The sequence below is a fragment of the Drosophila novamexicana genome, unplaced genomic scaffold (genome assembly GCF_003285875.2).
Source record: "Drosophila novamexicana strain 15010-1031.04,08,12 unplaced genomic scaffold, DnovRS2.1 tig00001062-arrow-arrow-pilon, whole genome shotgun sequence".
Classification (NCBI taxonomy): Eukaryota; Metazoa; Arthropoda; class Insecta; order Diptera; family Drosophilidae; genus Drosophila; species Drosophila novamexicana.
In genome coordinates, this window is record NW_020824838.1 from 1,740,010 (window position 1) to 1,757,746 (window position 17,737).

Consider the following 17,737-nt stretch of genomic DNA (forward strand, 5'->3'; position numbering starts at 1 on the left):
ATGCAGAGCAGCGTACTCATACCCCACTGCCACATGTAGTAAGTTTTGGTGCAAGTACCAGTGCAACAAGCATTTGCCGTGCGGAAAACTTTTGTGCAGCTGCTGACTAGCAACGGTCAGGATGAGCCTCGGTTCCGCTAGCTAGCGAATATACCCAACTAAATACGTATATAAATATCTCGCTCTCTCTCTCTCTCTCTCTCTATACATATATATATATATATGTATATATATAGTCTTTCTTATTCTTTTTTTCGTGTTGTTGTCGTAAGAGGTCCTGCGCATCGTCGCCTGATGTTTTTCGTTTCGTTTCACGCCAGCAGCAAAGTGCACAGCGCAAAGTTTTGTTTACAAAGTTTTAAAATTTTTGTGGCACCCAGTTGAACTTCCTACTGCCTTGATGCCTGCCACCTGCCGCCTGCCACGTTAAGCGACACTCACTTCCCGCTGTTGATGATGTTGCCGGCAAACCAGATCCGCGCTGTGGCACCCAGCCGCGCAGCTGCCCTACAGCCATTGATAATCTAAGGGTATTTGCAACTGCTGCTGCTGTCTTCAATGAAGTGCACCTTTTTCTTTCTTCCCCTCTCCGTATCTTTTTTTCTCTCTCTTCCTCTCTGTGTCTGTCTCTAGACTGAGCAACTGCTGCCACATTGTCGCTGCCATTTGACTGGCTAGCGCACAGACCAACAACAGTTAGCAGAGGCAGTTGAGGAATGTGCTGCGGCTGTTAACTACTAATAATCCATCATTAGTGACGAGACACAAGACACGAGATGCAATTATGTGGCTAGTCTATTACTTTTTTGCTGTTGGTAAATAATGCAGAAAATTCAGCACTTTGCCGAAAGCACTCGAGGCTGGAGCTTGTGGATGGGGCACTTACTTTCGCGTCTATTTGCCTGCAGCACTTGGTGACGCCGCATCCTGCTGCTCCTTCGACTTGTCATTGCGTGTAAAATTATGTCAACGCTTGTCAACTTTTATGTTCAGCACAGAAGTTCAGTCAAGTGCCACACCCATCGCAGCCAAGGCGAGCTCAAGTGCCTTTGAGCATGCATTGAGTGAATGAATAAAAGTTTCTTTTGCCGCGCATGTTTACTTACCGAGTGTGCGTATGCGAGTTTCGTGTGTATGTGTGTGTGTTTCACCGCCGTTTGTTATTGACTGTACATAAAGAGTGCAGTTGCAGTGGCACTAGCAGTGGGTCTGGCAGTTGCACAAAGTGTCTGCAAACTTTTTAAATTTAAATGTGAAATTTACGAAGCCCGCGCAATCACACACACAAACACACACACTCCTATTCGCACCCACAGGCAGCAGGCGTACCTCAGTTGCAACTTTAATGTGGCAACTTTTGGTAACCTAACAAGTTTGGCCACGCCTACTTACTCTGGCGCGCATTAGCGTGCCACAGCTCAGTTTCTTATTAAAACTTACACTCACTTTTTTCCAAACTGTCCCGGCTAATTAGCTTTTTCGCAGGCTGTGCTTTTTTTTTTGCTTGCGTAATTTGCAGCGCGCTGGCTGCAAACGCCATCTTGCCTGCCGCCTGCCTGAATTAACCAAGTCTTACACGCTACTTTATGCTGCCACAAAGCGCAGCGAGCAGCAGGGGCATCGATGCATGAAATTTCGCTTGGCCTCGTTTGGAATTTATCTAAAATATCTAAATAGTTAGGTAGCCAAACTTTTGGTATCCCAAGTAGTACACAAATCGTAATCGTATATTTATATATTGCTTGTAATATATGTTATGCAAATGAATGTAAACAAATAAGTAGAACTAAACGAACTAATCAACATTAATTACTTTCTTTTGTTTTCCTTACCTTAGTTTCACTCTTCTTTTAAGCACTTGTATCCGTTTGAGCGATTAGTTTTATATGCATATAAAATATAGTGTATATTTATTAATACGACACCAGCTCTGACACGGCCGCGGACATATCAAGAACCGGGCACACACACCCAAATTACTGACGCACCACGTTGTTAAGCAGAAATATACATACACCCACACACACACACACACACACACTCACACTCACAATCACACACATACACACACTCTACATATAAGCAATATATATATATATATCTCATACACAACTTATATGATAAGTGTCTACTCTTTTCCTTTTTTTCGTCTCTTTTTACGCTCTGAAATTTCATTTTCCGATAACAACCACAACAAATGCGCCCAACAACAAACCACACATGCACACCACAAACTGCTAACTATGACACAACAACAACCACAACAATTGCTATGTGTTAACCAACACCAAAACCAACACCACCACCAACACCACCAACACCACCTCCAACAACACAATCAGAGCGTGCCAGTGCTGCGCACATTTGGCGGGCATCACATCGCGTAGCGGGAACTTAATGTGGCCAGCACCACCAACATCAACAACACAGCAACAGCAACAACAACCACCACATGCTCATCGTCGGCAACCACCATAACCACGCCCACAGGCACACCACCCTTGCCACCGTTGCCTAACACGTTTATAGCCATCAAAACGAAGTGCGACGCCGGCAACAGCAACAACAACAACAGCAACAACAGCAGCAACAGCCTCACTCTGCAAAGTGGCAACAATAGTTTTAAATCGAACAGCAACACAAATAGAAGATCGCCAAGTGGTCAGCAGCAACAGCAGCAACCGCCGCCGTTGCCAATGAAAAACGTTGCCAAACAGCAACAACAACAACACGACAATTCACATTATCAACATCTCAGCTACAACATGACACATCTGCAACACTTTAACGCACGCCCCAACAACACACTCGATCGCAAGCACATGTCACATCCACACACTGAAGCTAATGCTGGCGGTGACTACTGTACGCAAATAAATCCGCACTATCTGCAGACCTTCGATAGTCTGGATCCCGATCATTATAGCGTGGCCAATCTGCACGCACATCCGCATCGCAGCCAGTCAAAGTCGCAGATCTATAGCTATGGCAGCAGCGGCACCGCCAGCGATACATCCAATCAGCAGCAGCAGCAGCATCCACAGTATCACAGTAGCAGCAACATAGCGCACATTGAACACCACTACCAGCAACATAGTCATCCACACCAGCAACAGCTGCAGCAGCAGCAGCAACTGACACACCATCACCAACATCACAGTCTGAAGCACACGAAACACAGCAAGGGCCACAAGGGCAAACACAATTCCAAGAACAGCAAATCTCAAGATGATTTTAAGGCCATACACAAGCAGCAGCAGCAGCAACAACAGCAGCAGCAAAAGTGCAGCAGCAACAGCAACAAACAGCAACACAGTAAACGCACTAGCAACAATCAGTTGTTGCCACAGCAGCCGCAACAGCAACAGTATTCTAGCTCCAGCGATAGCTTGCCATTTGATAATAACTATTATTAAAAATGCAAACGCACACACAGCTACACACCCACACACATACACACTCACGTATTGCTGTCTTAGTTGTAGAATGTTGTCGTTGCCCAAAACACAAACTCGTATGCCTAAAACGCACACCAACAACCAACTCAATGTGTCAACACACTTACACTCACACACACGCACACATATATTAACACTTACACACACGCATACCAACACTTTGAATGGTATTACAATCGGGTTGTCACTGTCCGATACAATTTGCAACATGGTGTATACGCAACATGCCAAAAACTTTGCATACTTTTGTGCGCGACCAGCGACACTAATATTTCTAATCGATGCTGCTCTGCTAATGGCAGCTGTTTGTGTTGTTGTTTTATTGAACTTATCGTAAAAAGCCACAAAATATTTAAATGGATTTAGCATAAAATAATTATTGAATAGTTTACTTAATTAAATTAGACTGTAGTTGAAATACCAAAAATTACGGAAATATGTATAAGCCATAAGTTCGAATATGAAAGTAATTACAAAATTATTGATATTTGCATTCAAGTGTTGTAGGTTTTATAAGCCAAAAGTCATTTATTGTTAAATGTGGTCATAATATATGTATCATAATAATATATATATAAATAATAAGCTTAGGAACTTAAGATATTTTAGAAGTTAAGAAACAACCTTCCTAATTTAGTGCCCCTGCCCATGACTCACCAAATAGCCAATTTTCCGACGTAGTCGGTCAGTCGCACAATCCCACCCCCACCTCTCTCTATTTCTGTCTCCCTATCTGTCTCTCTCGCAGCCTTAGCTAATCAGATGTTTATTTATTTATTTCTATAACAATTTGCTTGAATTAACTGCCAACAACTCGTACACAACAACAACAACAAAACATACAACAACAACATACAACACTCCCATACACAGTCGTCCACTTTGGCCAGCGCCAGCGCCCACGATGAGCTTGGCAATCTGCTCTGGCAGCAGGAAGCTACCGAATTCCTCGAGCAGTTTCCCTGTGCTGCGCCCCGCTGCCCTGTTCCGCCCATACGCCATTGCCACGCCCACGCCCACGCCCATGTTCATGGGCATGGCCAGGTGCTGGGCAAACGAGCAAGCAGTGTGGGCGCAGGCGGCGGCGAGCTATTATCCACAGAGCAACGCCATCAGCGCGACATGTTCAGCGGCGACCTGGGCATACCGGAGATCAACACACACGTGGGCAGTGTTGTGCACACCTTCGAAACGCTGGCATTGCAGCGCCGCCTGGCTGAGGCCGAACAGGATCGGGATCGGGAGCAGAGTAAGTATGAGCTGCGCACGTGTAACAACAACAGCATCAGCAACAGCCAAAGCCAAAGCAAATACAACCAGGTGAAGCGGAAGTCGCAGGATCTGCGTCAGCGTCTGCAACAAATGCACCGTCAGAAGCAAAAGCTGCAGGCACAGACACAGGCATTGGTACTGGCACAGGCACAAACACAGTCACAACATCATCATGGCCACTGCATACTAAGCGCACCCGCACCTGGCAAGCTCATCAACAGCTGCAGCACCCAAAGCCTGGCCAATCAATTGGCCATGCTGCCGCGGCCAGCACCCACAGGGGCACACTCCACGGAGCAGCTGCGGCAGCCTTACGGCGGCATTGCTGACGACTATCGCAAGAATCTTTTTGGCACCTTGGTGCCTCAGCGACGGGCACGCAGCAGCCTACAACAGTCCAGCGAGGAGGAGCTGCAAGACGAGACGTACATTGTAAATGCGGCCTTTGATGAAATATTTGCGCATTACGATGACGACGGCGAGGAGCTGGAGGAGGAGTGCAACACGCAGCAGGAGACAAGTCGCACCTACACCAACGACAACACCAACACAGATGACCTATTTGACGATGAGCACATGCTGGTCAGCCTGAGCGAGCTGGACGACGATGTGTTTGCCAGCCGAGCGCAAACGGCCTCCACCACACCCACGACAGCCGGCGCTGGCCGTACACCCAAGCATAGTCATCCTTTACAGAAATACCCGGCGCCGGCACCGCCGCTTCAACAGCGCTCTAGGACGTTCAACAATATCTTTGACCGCTTTAAAGGCAACTCGTCAACGGCGGCGGCAGCAATTTCCAAGCATCCGCTTAAAAAAACGCACTCGGAGCAGCAGCTGCAGCCTTCGCCGCCGGCTTCGACTCCAACGAAGCTGCACAAGTACGCCGCACAGCCGCAGCTTAATACGGAGCCGGATTTCAATCGGGGCTCCACGCTCAGCCAGTCGTTTGTGCGGCAGCTAAAGCGCGTCTCCTACAAGCAAAAGCGCGCACCACCCGCACCGCCGCCCAAGCCGCGTTCCAATGTTGCGCATGTTACACCGCTGCGTAATGCTCTAATCTTTCCTAAGCGCTCCAAGTCATCCAACGAGCTGTTGCTCGACGATCTGAATGTGCAGGCACGTAAGTATTTTCGCCGCTCGGAGCACAGTGCAGCGGTGTAATGGAATACCGGACTGGAGCCAGCGCACTGTTTCTTACCTCTCTTTTGCTCACCCCTTTTATCCACACTAGCTATTAATCTTTGTGACTGAATCCCCTCCCATAAGCAGATCGAATGATAATCACTTTTCTATTGATTCAATTTTTGGCAGAGGCGACGCTCTTGTAGACTAAGTGTCCCGATAACCCGCTATAATGAAAAACGCCAATGACCCCCGATTCCGATACCAATTACGACCCCGATACCATTACAATCTAGCAATACCTAACCAGAAACAGCAGAGGATGATTGAGCGTAGTGAACCCGCCGCCGCTAAAACAAAATAAAAGGAAGCAAAAGTTTCTCTAAATGGAAAAGCTAAAACGAACCCAAAGAGATTCGCGCCATAATTGGATTGAAATTTGCTAGCACTCGTAAAGCCAGCTAATTGAGTAAATTACCATAATAATAAGTACTCATTATTACATTTATGCAAAGCTCGTTTATAGAGAAATAAAATAAAATATGTACTTATAGGTCAACAGCTTAAATGTACTTAAATATGGATATGCATATTTTTCTCATATTATATATATATATACAAATATATATATAAACTGCATGTGAATCGATATATTTAAAACATAAGAAAAACCCCTCAAATCATTAACAATATGTATTTATGTACCAAATTTGACATTTTTCAAATCAAAGAATTTGTGCCCCCAAATCTTGTGCATGTTATTTATGTAATTTTGAAATTGCAAATCATCTATATATATATATATGTATACAAAGTTCACATATAAAAATACTTACTAATGTGGCCAATTGTATGGCACATAACAAGCATTTGTGTAATTATGTAATCTGTTGTAACTTTTAGACTAACAAGAGTATACAAATAACAGAAGCAAATGTAAACCAATTACGAAAAAGAGAGCATACCTTAACTTATGTGCATGCAATAAAAAGTCAAAAATACACTCAATGTATTTGTTTTTCAAGTCCCAGTCGGAGAATCTATCTTTGAGAGAAAATACTTTTATGAGCTAATTTGGCGAACACATTATGTAGGCTTCTCGCAAATGTTGCTGGTTCTATTTAAGGTATTCCAAGAAATGTTTTCCATACAAGAACTCAACTCCGAACGATAGTCGTTGTGGAAATTACATAAGCTATATTGAGCAACACCAGTCAGCATTTACGAGCTTATTAAACATGCACTTTACAATGTTGCTGTACCTAAACGGATTGATAAGATAGTCCGCAATAGGCTTTTCGCATATATTGGTTAGTATAGGGAATCCTTAAAAAACTTTTCCATAGAAGGACGATGAAAATATGGAAGTTTAATGTAGATATGATCTATTGGTCCGAAAAAAAAAAAACTGAAGTTTACCAAATGGTAGTACTCAGCCTTGAAATAAAATATCCTTTCTGAAAAACGTATGCTATTGACCATTCACAATTGTGTTTCCCGATATGCACGGGCAAGACGTTCAAAAAACTTTGTTAGCAAAGTTTACAACACACTCTAGTATATTTAACCTAGCCTTATTTATCTCCAAGACTCGAGGACCTTAATGATCCAACTTCTGATGCCTTCTGGCCTAGTCATTTCAGACACGTTATAATGCTAGTAGCTACGACACCACTTCTTCGGTTGCTTGTGTGGCCGCACGTAGGCAGGACTTAAGTTGATGCTTCTTTAGCTGGATCATGCGGCTGAAGGTCTTCTGGCAGAGGTCGCAACGTTGTCGCCGCTCGCCAGTATGGATGCGCTCATGAGTGCGCAGCACGCTCAACTGGGCAAAGCTGCGATCGCAGAGGGAACATGCATATGGCCGCTCGCCCGTGTGGGTGCGCTTGTGCATCTCAAGCAAATAGACGCGGGAGAAGGTTCGCTGGCAGATGGTGCAAGTGTGTGGCCGTTCCGACGTATGCAACGAGGCAACGTGTCGACGCAGATTGCTTGACTCCACAAAACCCTTGCCACAGTATGGGCACTCAAACTCCACCAGCTTAAGGTGTCTTTTCTGGTGGGCTACAAGTGCGCCATTAGTTTTGAAAGTCTTTGGGCAAACGTCACAGACAAATGGCCTCTCGCCATTGTGCAGGCGAAGATGCATGACCAGACTCGAGACAGATTGCAGCCACTTGCCGCAGTGGACGCAACGATGGTGCGCCCGCTGCGCTCGCATACGCTCGACGGGCACATCCGATCCGGTGCAACTGTGCGCTTCCAAATTGCTTTTCTGAGTAAAGATATGACCACATTGAGAACAATCGTGGACGTCTGCTGCGGGATGTGCCTTGCCAATGTGCCGTTGCAGCGTGGCTGCCTGCTGGAAAACAGCGCCGCAATCATCACAGTTGTAATGGGCATTGGATGGAAGACCTTCAGGTGCGTTTTCTAAAGTTGTCGCTACTTTTTCATCTGGCACTTCCGTCTCGCATTCTTCGTATAATTCCACATGCTCGCTGGGATCGAATGTAATGATGTCATCCGCATTCATTGTGTCCTCCTCATAATCGTCCACCACCAGATCCTCGCCAGCCAAGACGTTAATAGCAGAAGGTAGCGCTTCGTCCTCTAAACGTTCCAGCGTTCTCTGTTTAAGCGCCTGCTCCGTGGCTGCACATTTCTCCCGAAACTTGGCCGAGATCAGCAGCTCTTTTGTGCACTCTTGACACAAATACTTTGGATATGCATCCCGCTTATCAACCTTAAAAAAAAATATTAAAAACATTTGTGAAGATTTTGCTTCGAAACCTCACTTTAATGTCGCCACAGCGCTCTAGTAGGGTGCACAGATCCGTTTGCTGTTCTTCCACGTGCTCGTAGATGTCCACCATCAGCTCATCCTGCTTCAGGCAAACGCGACAAATTACTTCACCTAGCAATGCAGTCATCTCTTCATAATAATGTATTTATTCGCAATTTTGAATTTATTGTTTTCATTGGCACATGCGACCAATATAACGCGCAGAGGCAAATTTAGTACGTTTTATGTGGCAGCTGACTACGCATCTGTTATCGATAGGCCATGTGGCGCGTAATTAAATGTGCCATTTACACGTCACATGCGGGACTTTCAACCTATACAACGCACTAAGGCAAATTTAGTACGTTTTTAGTGGCAGCTGACTACGCGTCTGTTATCGATAGGCCATGTAGCGCGTAATTCAAAAGCGCGAAAATAATTTTACTCGCAATTAAATTTATATAATTTTCTTACGCTACAAATTAAACTTAACAAAACTAAATAACACCAATGCCTTTAACATAATAACAGCGCTTTATTTTATTTTTATAAAAATATGTAATACTTAATAATTTCTTTTATTACTCCAGCTCCTCAAAGTATCCCAGGTGCAAGTAGCGTTTCAGATTACATCTAACATCCTCTAGATAAACTTCATTCAGGTAGAGTGTTGCCCTTAGTTCTCGATTTTCAATCACTTCCGAAATCTCAAGATTTCCACTCTTCATTGCATTTATCACAGGCAAAAAAGTTGTAAGCAAAAAGAATTCTGTGTGGAAAGGCCACTATCAAGAAACTAATAAATAAAAATTAAGTGTTAAAAGCTTACCAAAATACTTATGTCGAAATATCTGCTGCCGAAACTTGCATAAACTGGGTAATTCACCGTCATAATTAATTTTCTTCAAAGTTTCTGTAAAAGTAGAGAAGTAAAAGTAAATTAACTCATCGCGATGGTTATGTCGTTGCTCTGGAGACAGCATCTGATAGATTGAGTAAATAATATCATTGGGCATGGGACCCACATTGCTCATCTGAAAGTCCAAAAGCATACAATCCTCCAATGATCCGCTTGCTTTGTTGTATTTGAACATCAAATTCCTGAGATGAAAGTCACCGTGACATAGTACGTAATAATCACTTTCTTGGGGATTCTGTCGATGCTCCATAAAGGTTTCCCTGCAGCGTTTCATATAGACAGGACGCATTTTCTCAAAGTATTGCTTATAGACTGTTAGGTCTGGCACTGAATCCAACATATTGATAAAATGATTCATGCCATGCAACAAGAAGTCATCTTTTTCGATTTTTGGAATCTCGAACAAACTGTATTTGAATTTCTTCAGCAGCTCTGGTTGCTCTTTATACCATTTATAGCTCACAGCGTGCCATTTGGCTAGCTTACAATATGCACTTCGAATCTCCTTACAAGTTGGCTCCCGATCGCGAAGCACAATGTAACCCTGCGGCAATAGATCTTCAAAGATCATCACCTTTCGTGGCTTTAAACTATGGTAGATGCAGGGCACGTGCAGGGTCGTCTCATCCCCAGCTTGTCGAAGTATTTCTTCAAACTTTGGCAGTATTTCCGAGTACATGCTTATCTCTGTCTCAAAGATATGTGAATCGCCCAGCAGCTCCTTCTTGTGTCCCTCTCTTTCGGGCATGGTCTTTATAATCAGCGACTTGAAAGATTTTCCTTTTTTGCTCTTATACTCCACGGCAGCTCTGAACATAATGCTTGCATAATGATCACCCTTGCCAGTGGCAGGTGAGATGTTCACATCAATTATCTCCACCTCCTCATCATTTTCATGGGCACTTAACACCTCTTTAAAGTATTGCCAGTCCAGCCATGAGGGCGCATCCAGCTCATCCTGATTAAAAGATTCATTGTTTGGTGGCATTTCGTATATGAACCAGTTGGCTTCAGCTCTTGCAGATAACTTAATGTAGAGATTCTAAGGCAGGGAACTTTAATAGACACTCCAACCAATTTGCAGGAGGGCTTTTATATATCTCGTTATCAGTGCATATCTTAACAGCCCGGTTAGATTATCTTCAGTTTATATATCTTGTTACTTGCATCGTCATGGCATACAATTTTGACGGCTCCCACAATCATTTAATTACAACAAATACTTAGTTCATGGGTATGTATTTGTGCAAAATCCAAATGTATGTAACAGGCAGAAGGAAGCATCTCCGACCCCATAAAGTATATATATTCTTGATCAGCACCAATAGCCGAGTCGATCTAGTCATGTCCGTCTGTCTGTCTGTCCGTCTGTCCGTATGTATGAACGCAAGGATCTCAGAACCTATAAGAGCTAGAGACTGAAATTTAAGATGTAGGTGCTCCTAGTGCCTGCGCAGATTGAGTTTGTTTCTGATAATCGATAAATTACTCTGTTTGCAAGCAATCGATAAAAATCGATATCGATATCCTGTTTTCTGGGCAATTTTGGTAAATAATAAGAGCTAGAGTCACCAAACTTGACATATAGCTTCTAAAATAGAATATATATATGCATTTTATGTTGGAAGAAGAGGGTTCAGGGTATCCCCTAGTTGGAGCTCCCGACTAGAACCTCTTGCTTGTTTATTTTTATTTTAGTTATTAGAGAGCACTTTTTCTTTGTACATTCTATATTGATATACTTATATACATACTTCCAAATACTTCATTGTCATGGTGAAAATAGTTTGTCAAGATAACAATTATCTATAAAACAATATTAAGTGCAAATTCATCGTACAGTGGGAATTAGTTTATAGTGATAAGATGTTAAGATAGCATATGTAACTGAAAATTAATTGCTCGTATTATTTTATAAGTATCTATTCACAATATATTGTATCTTGGATGCCGACTAACAATGTGTTTATCTATGCAAATGTAATGTTATTATTCCCCTCTTTTACAACTTCATATACCAACTACCATAAACGAATACCAAACAAACTAAACATTTTAAAGGTTACACGTAGCGAATACCAATTGTACTTGTTCTGTTCTAATCAAAAAAAGACCTTGTTAAGTGAAACGTTATTATACCTAGAAAAGCTCTATTAAAAGTTTAACGACTAAACACATGCAACTGGGTAAATAGTTTTGCAATTGATAAATTTATTTAAACTATTATTCAGGCAGCTCAAAGTAGCCCAGATGCAACATTCGAGGTAGTAAATACTCCAGTTCCTTCTGGTACTCTTTATTATAATAAATATTAACGCGACCTTCTTCACTCTGTATAATTTCACCAGGATCCTTATTCTGACGCATGCTATACGACACAGGCAAAAATAAGGTGAGCATTATGTAATCTATTGATGAAAAAACAGAATAAAGATTATAATCAAATATATTTGTTGTATAGGGGAACTTATGATTTGCTGCGACTTACCAATGAATCTCCTGTCAAACATCTGCCTGCGTAACTCTACTAAGCTAGGTTTCTCGCCTTTGTATCCAATTTTTGTTAATGTCGTTGAGAAGGTATCAAAATAGTGATAGATGAGCTCATCAGAATTATTCAGACGTTCCCCAGCAGCGAATAGCATATATTTCGCATAAACCAGATCGTTAACCATCGATCCCACGTTGGACATCTGGAAATCAAGCAGCATGCAGTCGTCGGGCTTAAACATCAAATTACGCACATGAAAGTCCCCGTGGCATAGTACGTAATAGGAATTTTCTTGCCGATTCTCACGATATTCACGTATTATATCTGCCCAGCGCTTGATCAAATGTTGACGCATCGGCTCAAAGTATTTACGATAATCTTTTAAACTTTCCACATGACCAATCATATCTATAAAGGTGGGTAGGCCTTTGGTTATAAAATCCTGTTCGAAAAAGTTTGGCAAGGTCGTTAAATCATATTTAAGTCTGTCAAATATATTCGGCTGCTCCTTCAACAACTTCTGGCTGACGGCATGCCACTTAGCCAGTTTTCCTAAAGCACATCGCAGTTCATCTAAGGTAAGATTTCGGTTGCGTACCACTTGGTAGCCCTGAGGTACGAGATCCTCGAAAATCATCACTTGTCGAGGCTCCAAGCTGTGATAGACGCATCTTGCACAAAACGTTGTCTCTTCGCCCGCCTCACGTAATATCTCCTCGAATTTGGGCAGCACTTCCGTGTACATGGCGATCTCTGTCTGGAATATAGAGGAATCGCCCAAAAACTCCTTTTTGATGCCTTCCATTTCGGGCATTGTCTTAATAACCAGCGATTTCGAAAACTTTCCCTTCTGTGTTAGATACTCAACGCTGGCCCGAAACATGACACTCGCATAGTGATCACCCTTTGCACTGGCCGGGGATATCTGGACATCAGTCAATTTTATACTGGAGTCTTTGAAGTACTGCATTAGCACCTCTTGTAAGAATGGCTTGTTTAGCCAGGCGGGAGCTTCCAACTCATCCGAGTTGTAAGCATCATTATTTGAGGACATTATTAATAGGAAATAGAGAGCGTCTGGTCTATGGCGTAAATATAAACAAACTGAATGAGAACCTACTCATACCCGGTATTTATACATGATTTTTTACTGACGTGAGCTTTGAAAGCTCTTTAAAACTAAACCCAATCAGTTAAAAGAAGTATAATCAGTGAAGCCAAATTTTGCTTAATACGTTCGCAAAAGATTGTTGGATTGATGGTCGAGCGATATGAACTGGACATCCACCTTGGTAATTTTCATATATTTATACTTATGCCGATTGTAAAGGTATTTTATCTATTCTCTTATACAAAACGCAGACCAAGACTACATCTAGCTGCGCTGCATAAAGAAGAAAACATGAATTAAATGGCTCTACTATGCGATTCTCATGAATTCAATTTTGAATTGCGAAATTTGCATGCGTTAGTTAGATGAAATATATTTGTGTTCTAAAAAATCCTATACGTGCTTGTCGTCCTGATCTTATTTCTTCTTCTGCTGTCGCTCTTACATTCTCTTTACTTCTTTTGTTCGTTTAGTGATGTGTATATTATTACTCTTTCAGAAGTTTTGATCATTTCTGAATTAATTTATATGTACATAGGAGAGCATATCAAATTTATCCTCGAATTATCATCCAGCATATAAGCATTATGAAGCTAATTGTTTATTGAATTCTGCATATCTTTAAAATATCCCAAATTATTCATTCGTTCCAATAGATATGCCACTTCCTCTTGGTAATCCTTATCCTTGTACATGCTAATGCGTCGCCGAAATGGGTCGACGGCATTCTTGCGGGCAGCTATTTGCATAGGCAAAAATGTCGTGAGCAGCAGAAACTCTTAGTAAATTTTTAAAATATTATAAGGTACAGTAATTTATTGAAATATCTATACTCACCGTTGTATCGCTTGTCGATCATCTGGCGCTGAAATTCGTCAAAACTAGGTGCTATGCCTCGGTAACCAATCTTTTTCAAAGTATTGGCACATACTTCTAAATAGTAAATTATAAGTTCATCGCGGCGCTCTCCACGATCTTCAGCAGAAAACAACATGTACATCGCATAGAGAAAATCATTGGCCAGCGGCCCTACATGGGATAGCTGAAAGTCTAACAACATGCAGCTGCTGTTCTTAAACATCAAGTTCCTGATGTGAAAGTCGCCATGGCATAGAACATAATACGAATTTTCATGGGGACTCTTGCGGTGCTCTCCTAACGTATCCGCCCATTGTTGAATTAGATTTCCACGCATAGCCTCGAAATAATGTTTGTACTTCTTTAGACTTTCTGATTCATCCAGCATATAAATAAAGTTTGGCAAAGCATTTGTGATGAAGCTTTGATTCAGAAAGTTGGGAAGGGTGGAGATATTATATTGTAACTCTTCGAACAATTCTGGCTGTTCCTTTAACAATTTGTGGCTGACTGCATGCCACTTGGCCAGCTTCTCCAGCGCAGATCTTAGTTCATCTAATGTGGCAGATCGGTTGCGAATCACTTGATAGCCCTGGGGCACCAGATCCTCAAAGATAATCACCTTCCGCGGTTTCAAACTGTGATATATACAAGGCACAAATAACGTACACTCATCCCCCGCATCTCGCAGTATCGCCTCAAACTTGGGCAGCACTTCTGTATACATGGCTATCTCGGTCTGGAATATGTGTGAATCATCCACCAGTCTCTTCTTCAGACCACCTTCCTCGGACATTGTCTTGACAATTAAGGACTTGAAAATGTTGCCTTTCACGGTTGAGTACTCCACGGTGGCGCGAAACATGACGCTTGCATAATGATCTCCCTGCGCACTTGCCGGGGACAATTTAAGATCGTTTAGCTTTAAATCTGGTGCATTCTCGTATTGTATCAAGACCTCGGTAAAGAATGGCGTATTAAGCCATTCCAATGCCTCCAGCTCATCCGGATTGTAATTTTGATTTGTAGACATGCCCTACTTAAAAGTATATATCGATTATATATGCGTTTACTCAGGTATGCACGACAACTAACTAAAAGTTTACCCAAAAATTCTATTTATTTATGTTTTCGTCCATTGAAAGCTTTTCGATAAGCACAAAGAGAGCGGCACAACAACAAAAAGTTAGATGCGACTAGTTAAATACCCAGCAGCTTGGTCAATTTTAGAGGTGCCTCTTTCTGTCGTTTGCAGTCTACAAACCCGTTTTGTAGAGTATGAAATTGGCTAAGAGCAATAATAGAATTCTCTATGCTAAATGTTTTCATGCTCACAACAATTATTATCAATTGAATATTACCTTAAATGGTTGTCTTTTGGGTAAACAATGACAAGGGAATAGAAAGAGCGTAAATAAAAGAGAAAATCGTGTTTCTTTTTATTGTTTATAGAACCATTTCTAGTTTCCCCATTTGAAGAGAAGTTAAAAAAAAAGTTTTTTTTGCCGAATTTGGCAACGTGGTACTCCAGCTTTTGGTTCTGAATAGCTGGATTTCTAATGGCAAATGGTAATATCGTAATGATACACAAAAGAGCTTTGTTTAGTATAAAAAAAAGCGCAAAGTCTGGTAGTGCGTGTTTTGGATTCGATATCGAAAAGCATGAAAATCAATTAAAAAATCTCTTATGAAAATTATTTGAGCGCAGATACTTTTTAAATTATTTGATTGTTCCATATTTTACTTTTACTAATTTGATATTTTTTAGATGGTATTAAGTACGATTTCAAATCATATCTAGAAATTTCGTTTCAAAATACAGATTGAAATGTTTTTTGCACGAAAATTTATTTATTATGTAGTATGGACAAAAATTGATTAATAATAGCATATATGTCAGTTTGTATAAATGAAATTAGGCTAATAAAGGCCAAGAGTATATACATTTTATGCACCTCCATATATGAAGTTGTACTATACACGTAAATATAATTTAAACGTATACATATTAAAAGCAATGTGCCCTAAATTAATGATATGTAAGTTTAATGAAATAAATGATATTTAGCTATAAAAAGAATGTACAAGAAATCGTAAACGAAATTCCAACCCGAATTACTGATCTGCATCCAGCAACCCTTGACAATCAAATACATTCAATAATTCCCGCAGAATCTTTTGGGCAACTGGATTTGTATAGCAGCCATTCTTGAAGTTAATCGCTCGCTGGTCGGACTTCATTAAAGCATTGAAGTCCGCATCATCTGTTTCCACATTTCGCTGGATGGGAAAGATACTGAAGCTGGTGTGCATGGCTGAAGGGACGAAATAAAGAAACTCAGATTATTAAAAGTTCCGGAGAGATTTACAAATGTTTAAGACTTACCATAGAAAGATTTCTTCTTAATCTCCAACTGAAATTTATGTAGACTGGGAATATGCGCTTTGTAGCGCAGTTTTCTAAGCGTACTTGAGAAGATCTCAAAGTAGTACTGTATGAGTTGCTCCTGATGGTGTAAATGCAAATCCAATTGCAGCGAGGAATTTAAAAAGTAGAACAGATCAATCGCCGGTGAGCCCCAGGCAGCGTACTGGAAATCAATGATAATGACATCCTCCGGTTCGCCGGTGGATTCGTTATACTTGACAAGGACATTATTGGTCCACAGATCGCCGTGGGCCAGCACGTTAATGCCCGGACAGACATCGAACACTCGCTTGCCCAGCTCCATGTAGACGGGCACGAGAGCCTCCAGTTTCTCAGCGTACTGCTCGTAACCAGGCCATTGAGCCAAACGCGTGCTGGCCGCTTGAATCATGCCCAGAAAGCAGGGCGCATAGTTATCTGTGTGACGGTTGAACATGCCACGATCGTAGGATTCCAGGGCGCCGAGCTCGCGCTCGTTCAGCACTGCCGAGGTGGCATGCATCTTTGCCAGCTTGCGCAGAACTAGGCGGGCCAGCTTCATATCCAAGCCCACTAGACGATCGGGCATTACATAGCCACGTGCGCTCAGATCCTGGAAGATCAGCGCGGAGCGATGGTAGTCGACGGCCATTGTCTCTGCAAAGATTTGTTCACCATCCTTAATTTCCCGCAGCAGCGCATTAAGTTTGGGCAGGATCTGTTCATAGATGGACATTTCCCGGTTGAATATATCGTAGGGTTCCATGGCTTTACGTGCGAATTCGTCGCTCTCAAACGAGGTCTTGATTATGTAGTGTCCGATCAGAGAACTGCCATCGCTTCGGATAAACTCCGCCTTGATGCGGGTTAGAACGCCGCCATAGTTTTCGCCCCGTCCCAGTGCCGGACGACCATCAAGCGCGGTGATCTTCAATTTCGGATCCCTGTAGAATTTGCGCAAAGCATCCTGCAAATAGCTTTCTGTAAGCCATTCTGGCGCATCCAGAAATCTTGAGTTTAAGTCTGGGTTAGCTGTTGTCAGCTTAGGAATGGCATCCAATGCGCTTATTAAATCCGAAACAGACATTTTCCTTGAGCTATTCGAACTGATCTATCACAATAAACTCTTCGAAGGCTGTTGCTAAAATATCAATGTTCAAATTTCTGAAGCACACGGCTTTTTATACGACACCTTGTGGCAGGTGTCGACGCCGTGTTCCTATCACAATTGTGATTTATCTCTCTTAGATAAAAAGATGCAGATTATATATGCCTGTGCATGCATAAATACAGATTATACTTAGTCTTAAT

The 17,737-nt window shown here is 42.1% G+C and overlaps 6 protein-coding genes across 6 annotated transcripts; 2 read left to right on the forward strand and 4 right to left on the reverse strand.

Moving 5' to 3' along the window:
* Positions 1-2,243: 2,243 nt before the first annotated feature.
* LOC115766039 (sex-determining region Y protein-like) lies at positions 2,244-3,800 on the forward strand. Its single transcript, XM_030709809.1, has 2 exons — positions 2,244-2,276; positions 2,388-3,800. Exons 1-2 carry the CDS (start codon positions 2,244-2,246, stop codon positions 3,414-3,416), a joined length of 1,062 nt encoding a protein of 353 aa, XP_030565669.1. The 3' UTR covers positions 3,417-3,800.
* Positions 3,801-4,568: 768 nt separating this feature from the next.
* LOC115766187 lies at positions 4,569-6,403 on the forward strand. Its single transcript, XM_030710031.1, has one exon. The coding sequence runs from the start codon at positions 4,581-4,583 to the stop codon at positions 5,892-5,894; it is 1,314 nt and encodes a 437-aa protein (XP_030565891.1). The 5' UTR covers positions 4,569-4,580; the 3' UTR covers positions 5,895-6,403.
* A 122-nt stretch (positions 6,404-6,525) lies between these two features.
* LOC115766189 (zinc finger protein 501) lies at positions 6,526-8,869 on the reverse strand. The gene is made up of 2 exons (XM_030710032.1): positions 8,654-8,869; positions 6,526-8,601 (listed from the first exon to the last, which is right to left on the reverse strand). Exons 1-2 carry the CDS (start codon positions 8,786-8,788, stop codon positions 7,519-7,521), a joined length of 1,218 nt encoding a protein of 405 aa, XP_030565892.1. The 5' UTR covers positions 8,789-8,869; the 3' UTR covers positions 6,526-7,518.
* Positions 8,870-9,221: 352 nt separating this feature from the next.
* Positions 9,222-13,347, reverse strand: LOC115766040. Its single transcript, XM_030709811.1, has 4 exons — positions 12,048-13,347; positions 11,789-11,967; positions 9,470-10,601; positions 9,222-9,409 (listed from the first exon to the last, which is right to left on the reverse strand). The coding sequence occupies exons 1-4, from the start codon at positions 13,102-13,104 to the stop codon at positions 9,222-9,224; spliced, it is 2,556 nt and encodes an 851-aa protein (XP_030565671.1). The 5' UTR covers positions 13,105-13,347.
* Positions 13,348-13,420: 73 nt separating this feature from the next.
* On the reverse strand, positions 13,421-15,072 carry LOC115766169. The gene is made up of 2 exons (XM_030710011.1): positions 13,999-15,072; positions 13,421-13,939 (listed from the first exon to the last, which is right to left on the reverse strand). Exons 1-2 carry the CDS (start codon positions 15,050-15,052, stop codon positions 13,755-13,757), a joined length of 1,239 nt encoding a protein of 412 aa, XP_030565871.1. The 5' UTR covers positions 15,053-15,072; the 3' UTR covers positions 13,421-13,754.
* Positions 15,073-15,872: 800 nt separating this feature from the next.
* On the reverse strand, positions 15,873-17,557 carry LOC115766167. The gene is made up of 2 exons (XM_030710010.1): positions 16,406-17,557; positions 15,873-16,334 (listed from the first exon to the last, which is right to left on the reverse strand). Exons 1-2 carry the CDS (start codon positions 17,511-17,513, stop codon positions 16,135-16,137), a joined length of 1,308 nt encoding a protein of 435 aa, XP_030565870.1. The 5' UTR covers positions 17,514-17,557; the 3' UTR covers positions 15,873-16,134.
* Positions 17,558-17,737: the final 180 nt, after the last annotated feature.

Excerpts from the sequence above, each read along its gene's own strand:
- LOC115766039 (XM_030709809.1), top strand. The coding sequence starts at position 2,244 with ATGACACAACAACAACCACAACAATTGCTATGT. Across the intron at positions 2,277-2,387 it reads AACCACAACAATTGCTATGT|CGGGAACTTAATGTGGCCAG; the intron begins GTTAACCAACAC and ends CACATCGCGTAG.
- LOC115766187 (XM_030710031.1), top strand. The coding sequence starts at position 4,581 with ATGTTCAGCGGCGACCTGGGCATACCGGAGATCAACACACACGTGGGC.
- LOC115766189 (XM_030710032.1), bottom strand. The coding sequence starts at position 8,788 with ATGACTGCATTGCTAGGTGAAGTAATTTGTCGCGTTTGCCTGAAGCAG. Across the intron at positions 8,602-8,653 it reads AGCGCTGTGGCGACATTAAA|GTTGATAAGCGGGATGCATA; the intron begins GTGAGGTTTCGA and ends TTTTTTTTTAAG.
- LOC115766040 (XM_030709811.1), bottom strand. The coding sequence starts at position 13,104 with ATGTCCTCAAATAATGATGCTTACAACTCGGATGAGTTGGAAGCTCCC. Across the intron at positions 11,968-12,047 it reads GTTTGACAGGAGATTCATTG|ATTACATAATGCTCACCTTA; the intron begins GTAAGTCGCAGC and ends TTTCATCAATAG. Across the intron at positions 9,410-9,469 it reads ATTTCGACATAAGTATTTTG|AATTCTTTTTGCTTACAACT; the intron begins GTAAGCTTTTAA and ends CTTTCCACACAG.
- LOC115766169 (XM_030710011.1), bottom strand. The coding sequence starts at position 15,052 with ATGTCTACAAATCAAAATTACAATCCGGATGAGCTGGAGGCATTGGAA. Across the intron at positions 13,940-13,998 it reads GATCGACAAGCGATACAACG|AGTTTCTGCTGCTCACGACA; the intron begins GTGAGTATAGAT and ends AAATTTACTAAG.
- LOC115766167 (XM_030710010.1), bottom strand. The coding sequence starts at position 17,513 with ATGTCTGTTTCGGATTTAATAAGCGCATTGGATGCCATTCCTAAGCTG. Across the intron at positions 16,335-16,405 it reads TAAGAAGAAATCTTTCTATG|CCATGCACACCAGCTTCAGT; the intron begins GTAAGTCTTAAA and ends TCGTCCCTTCAG.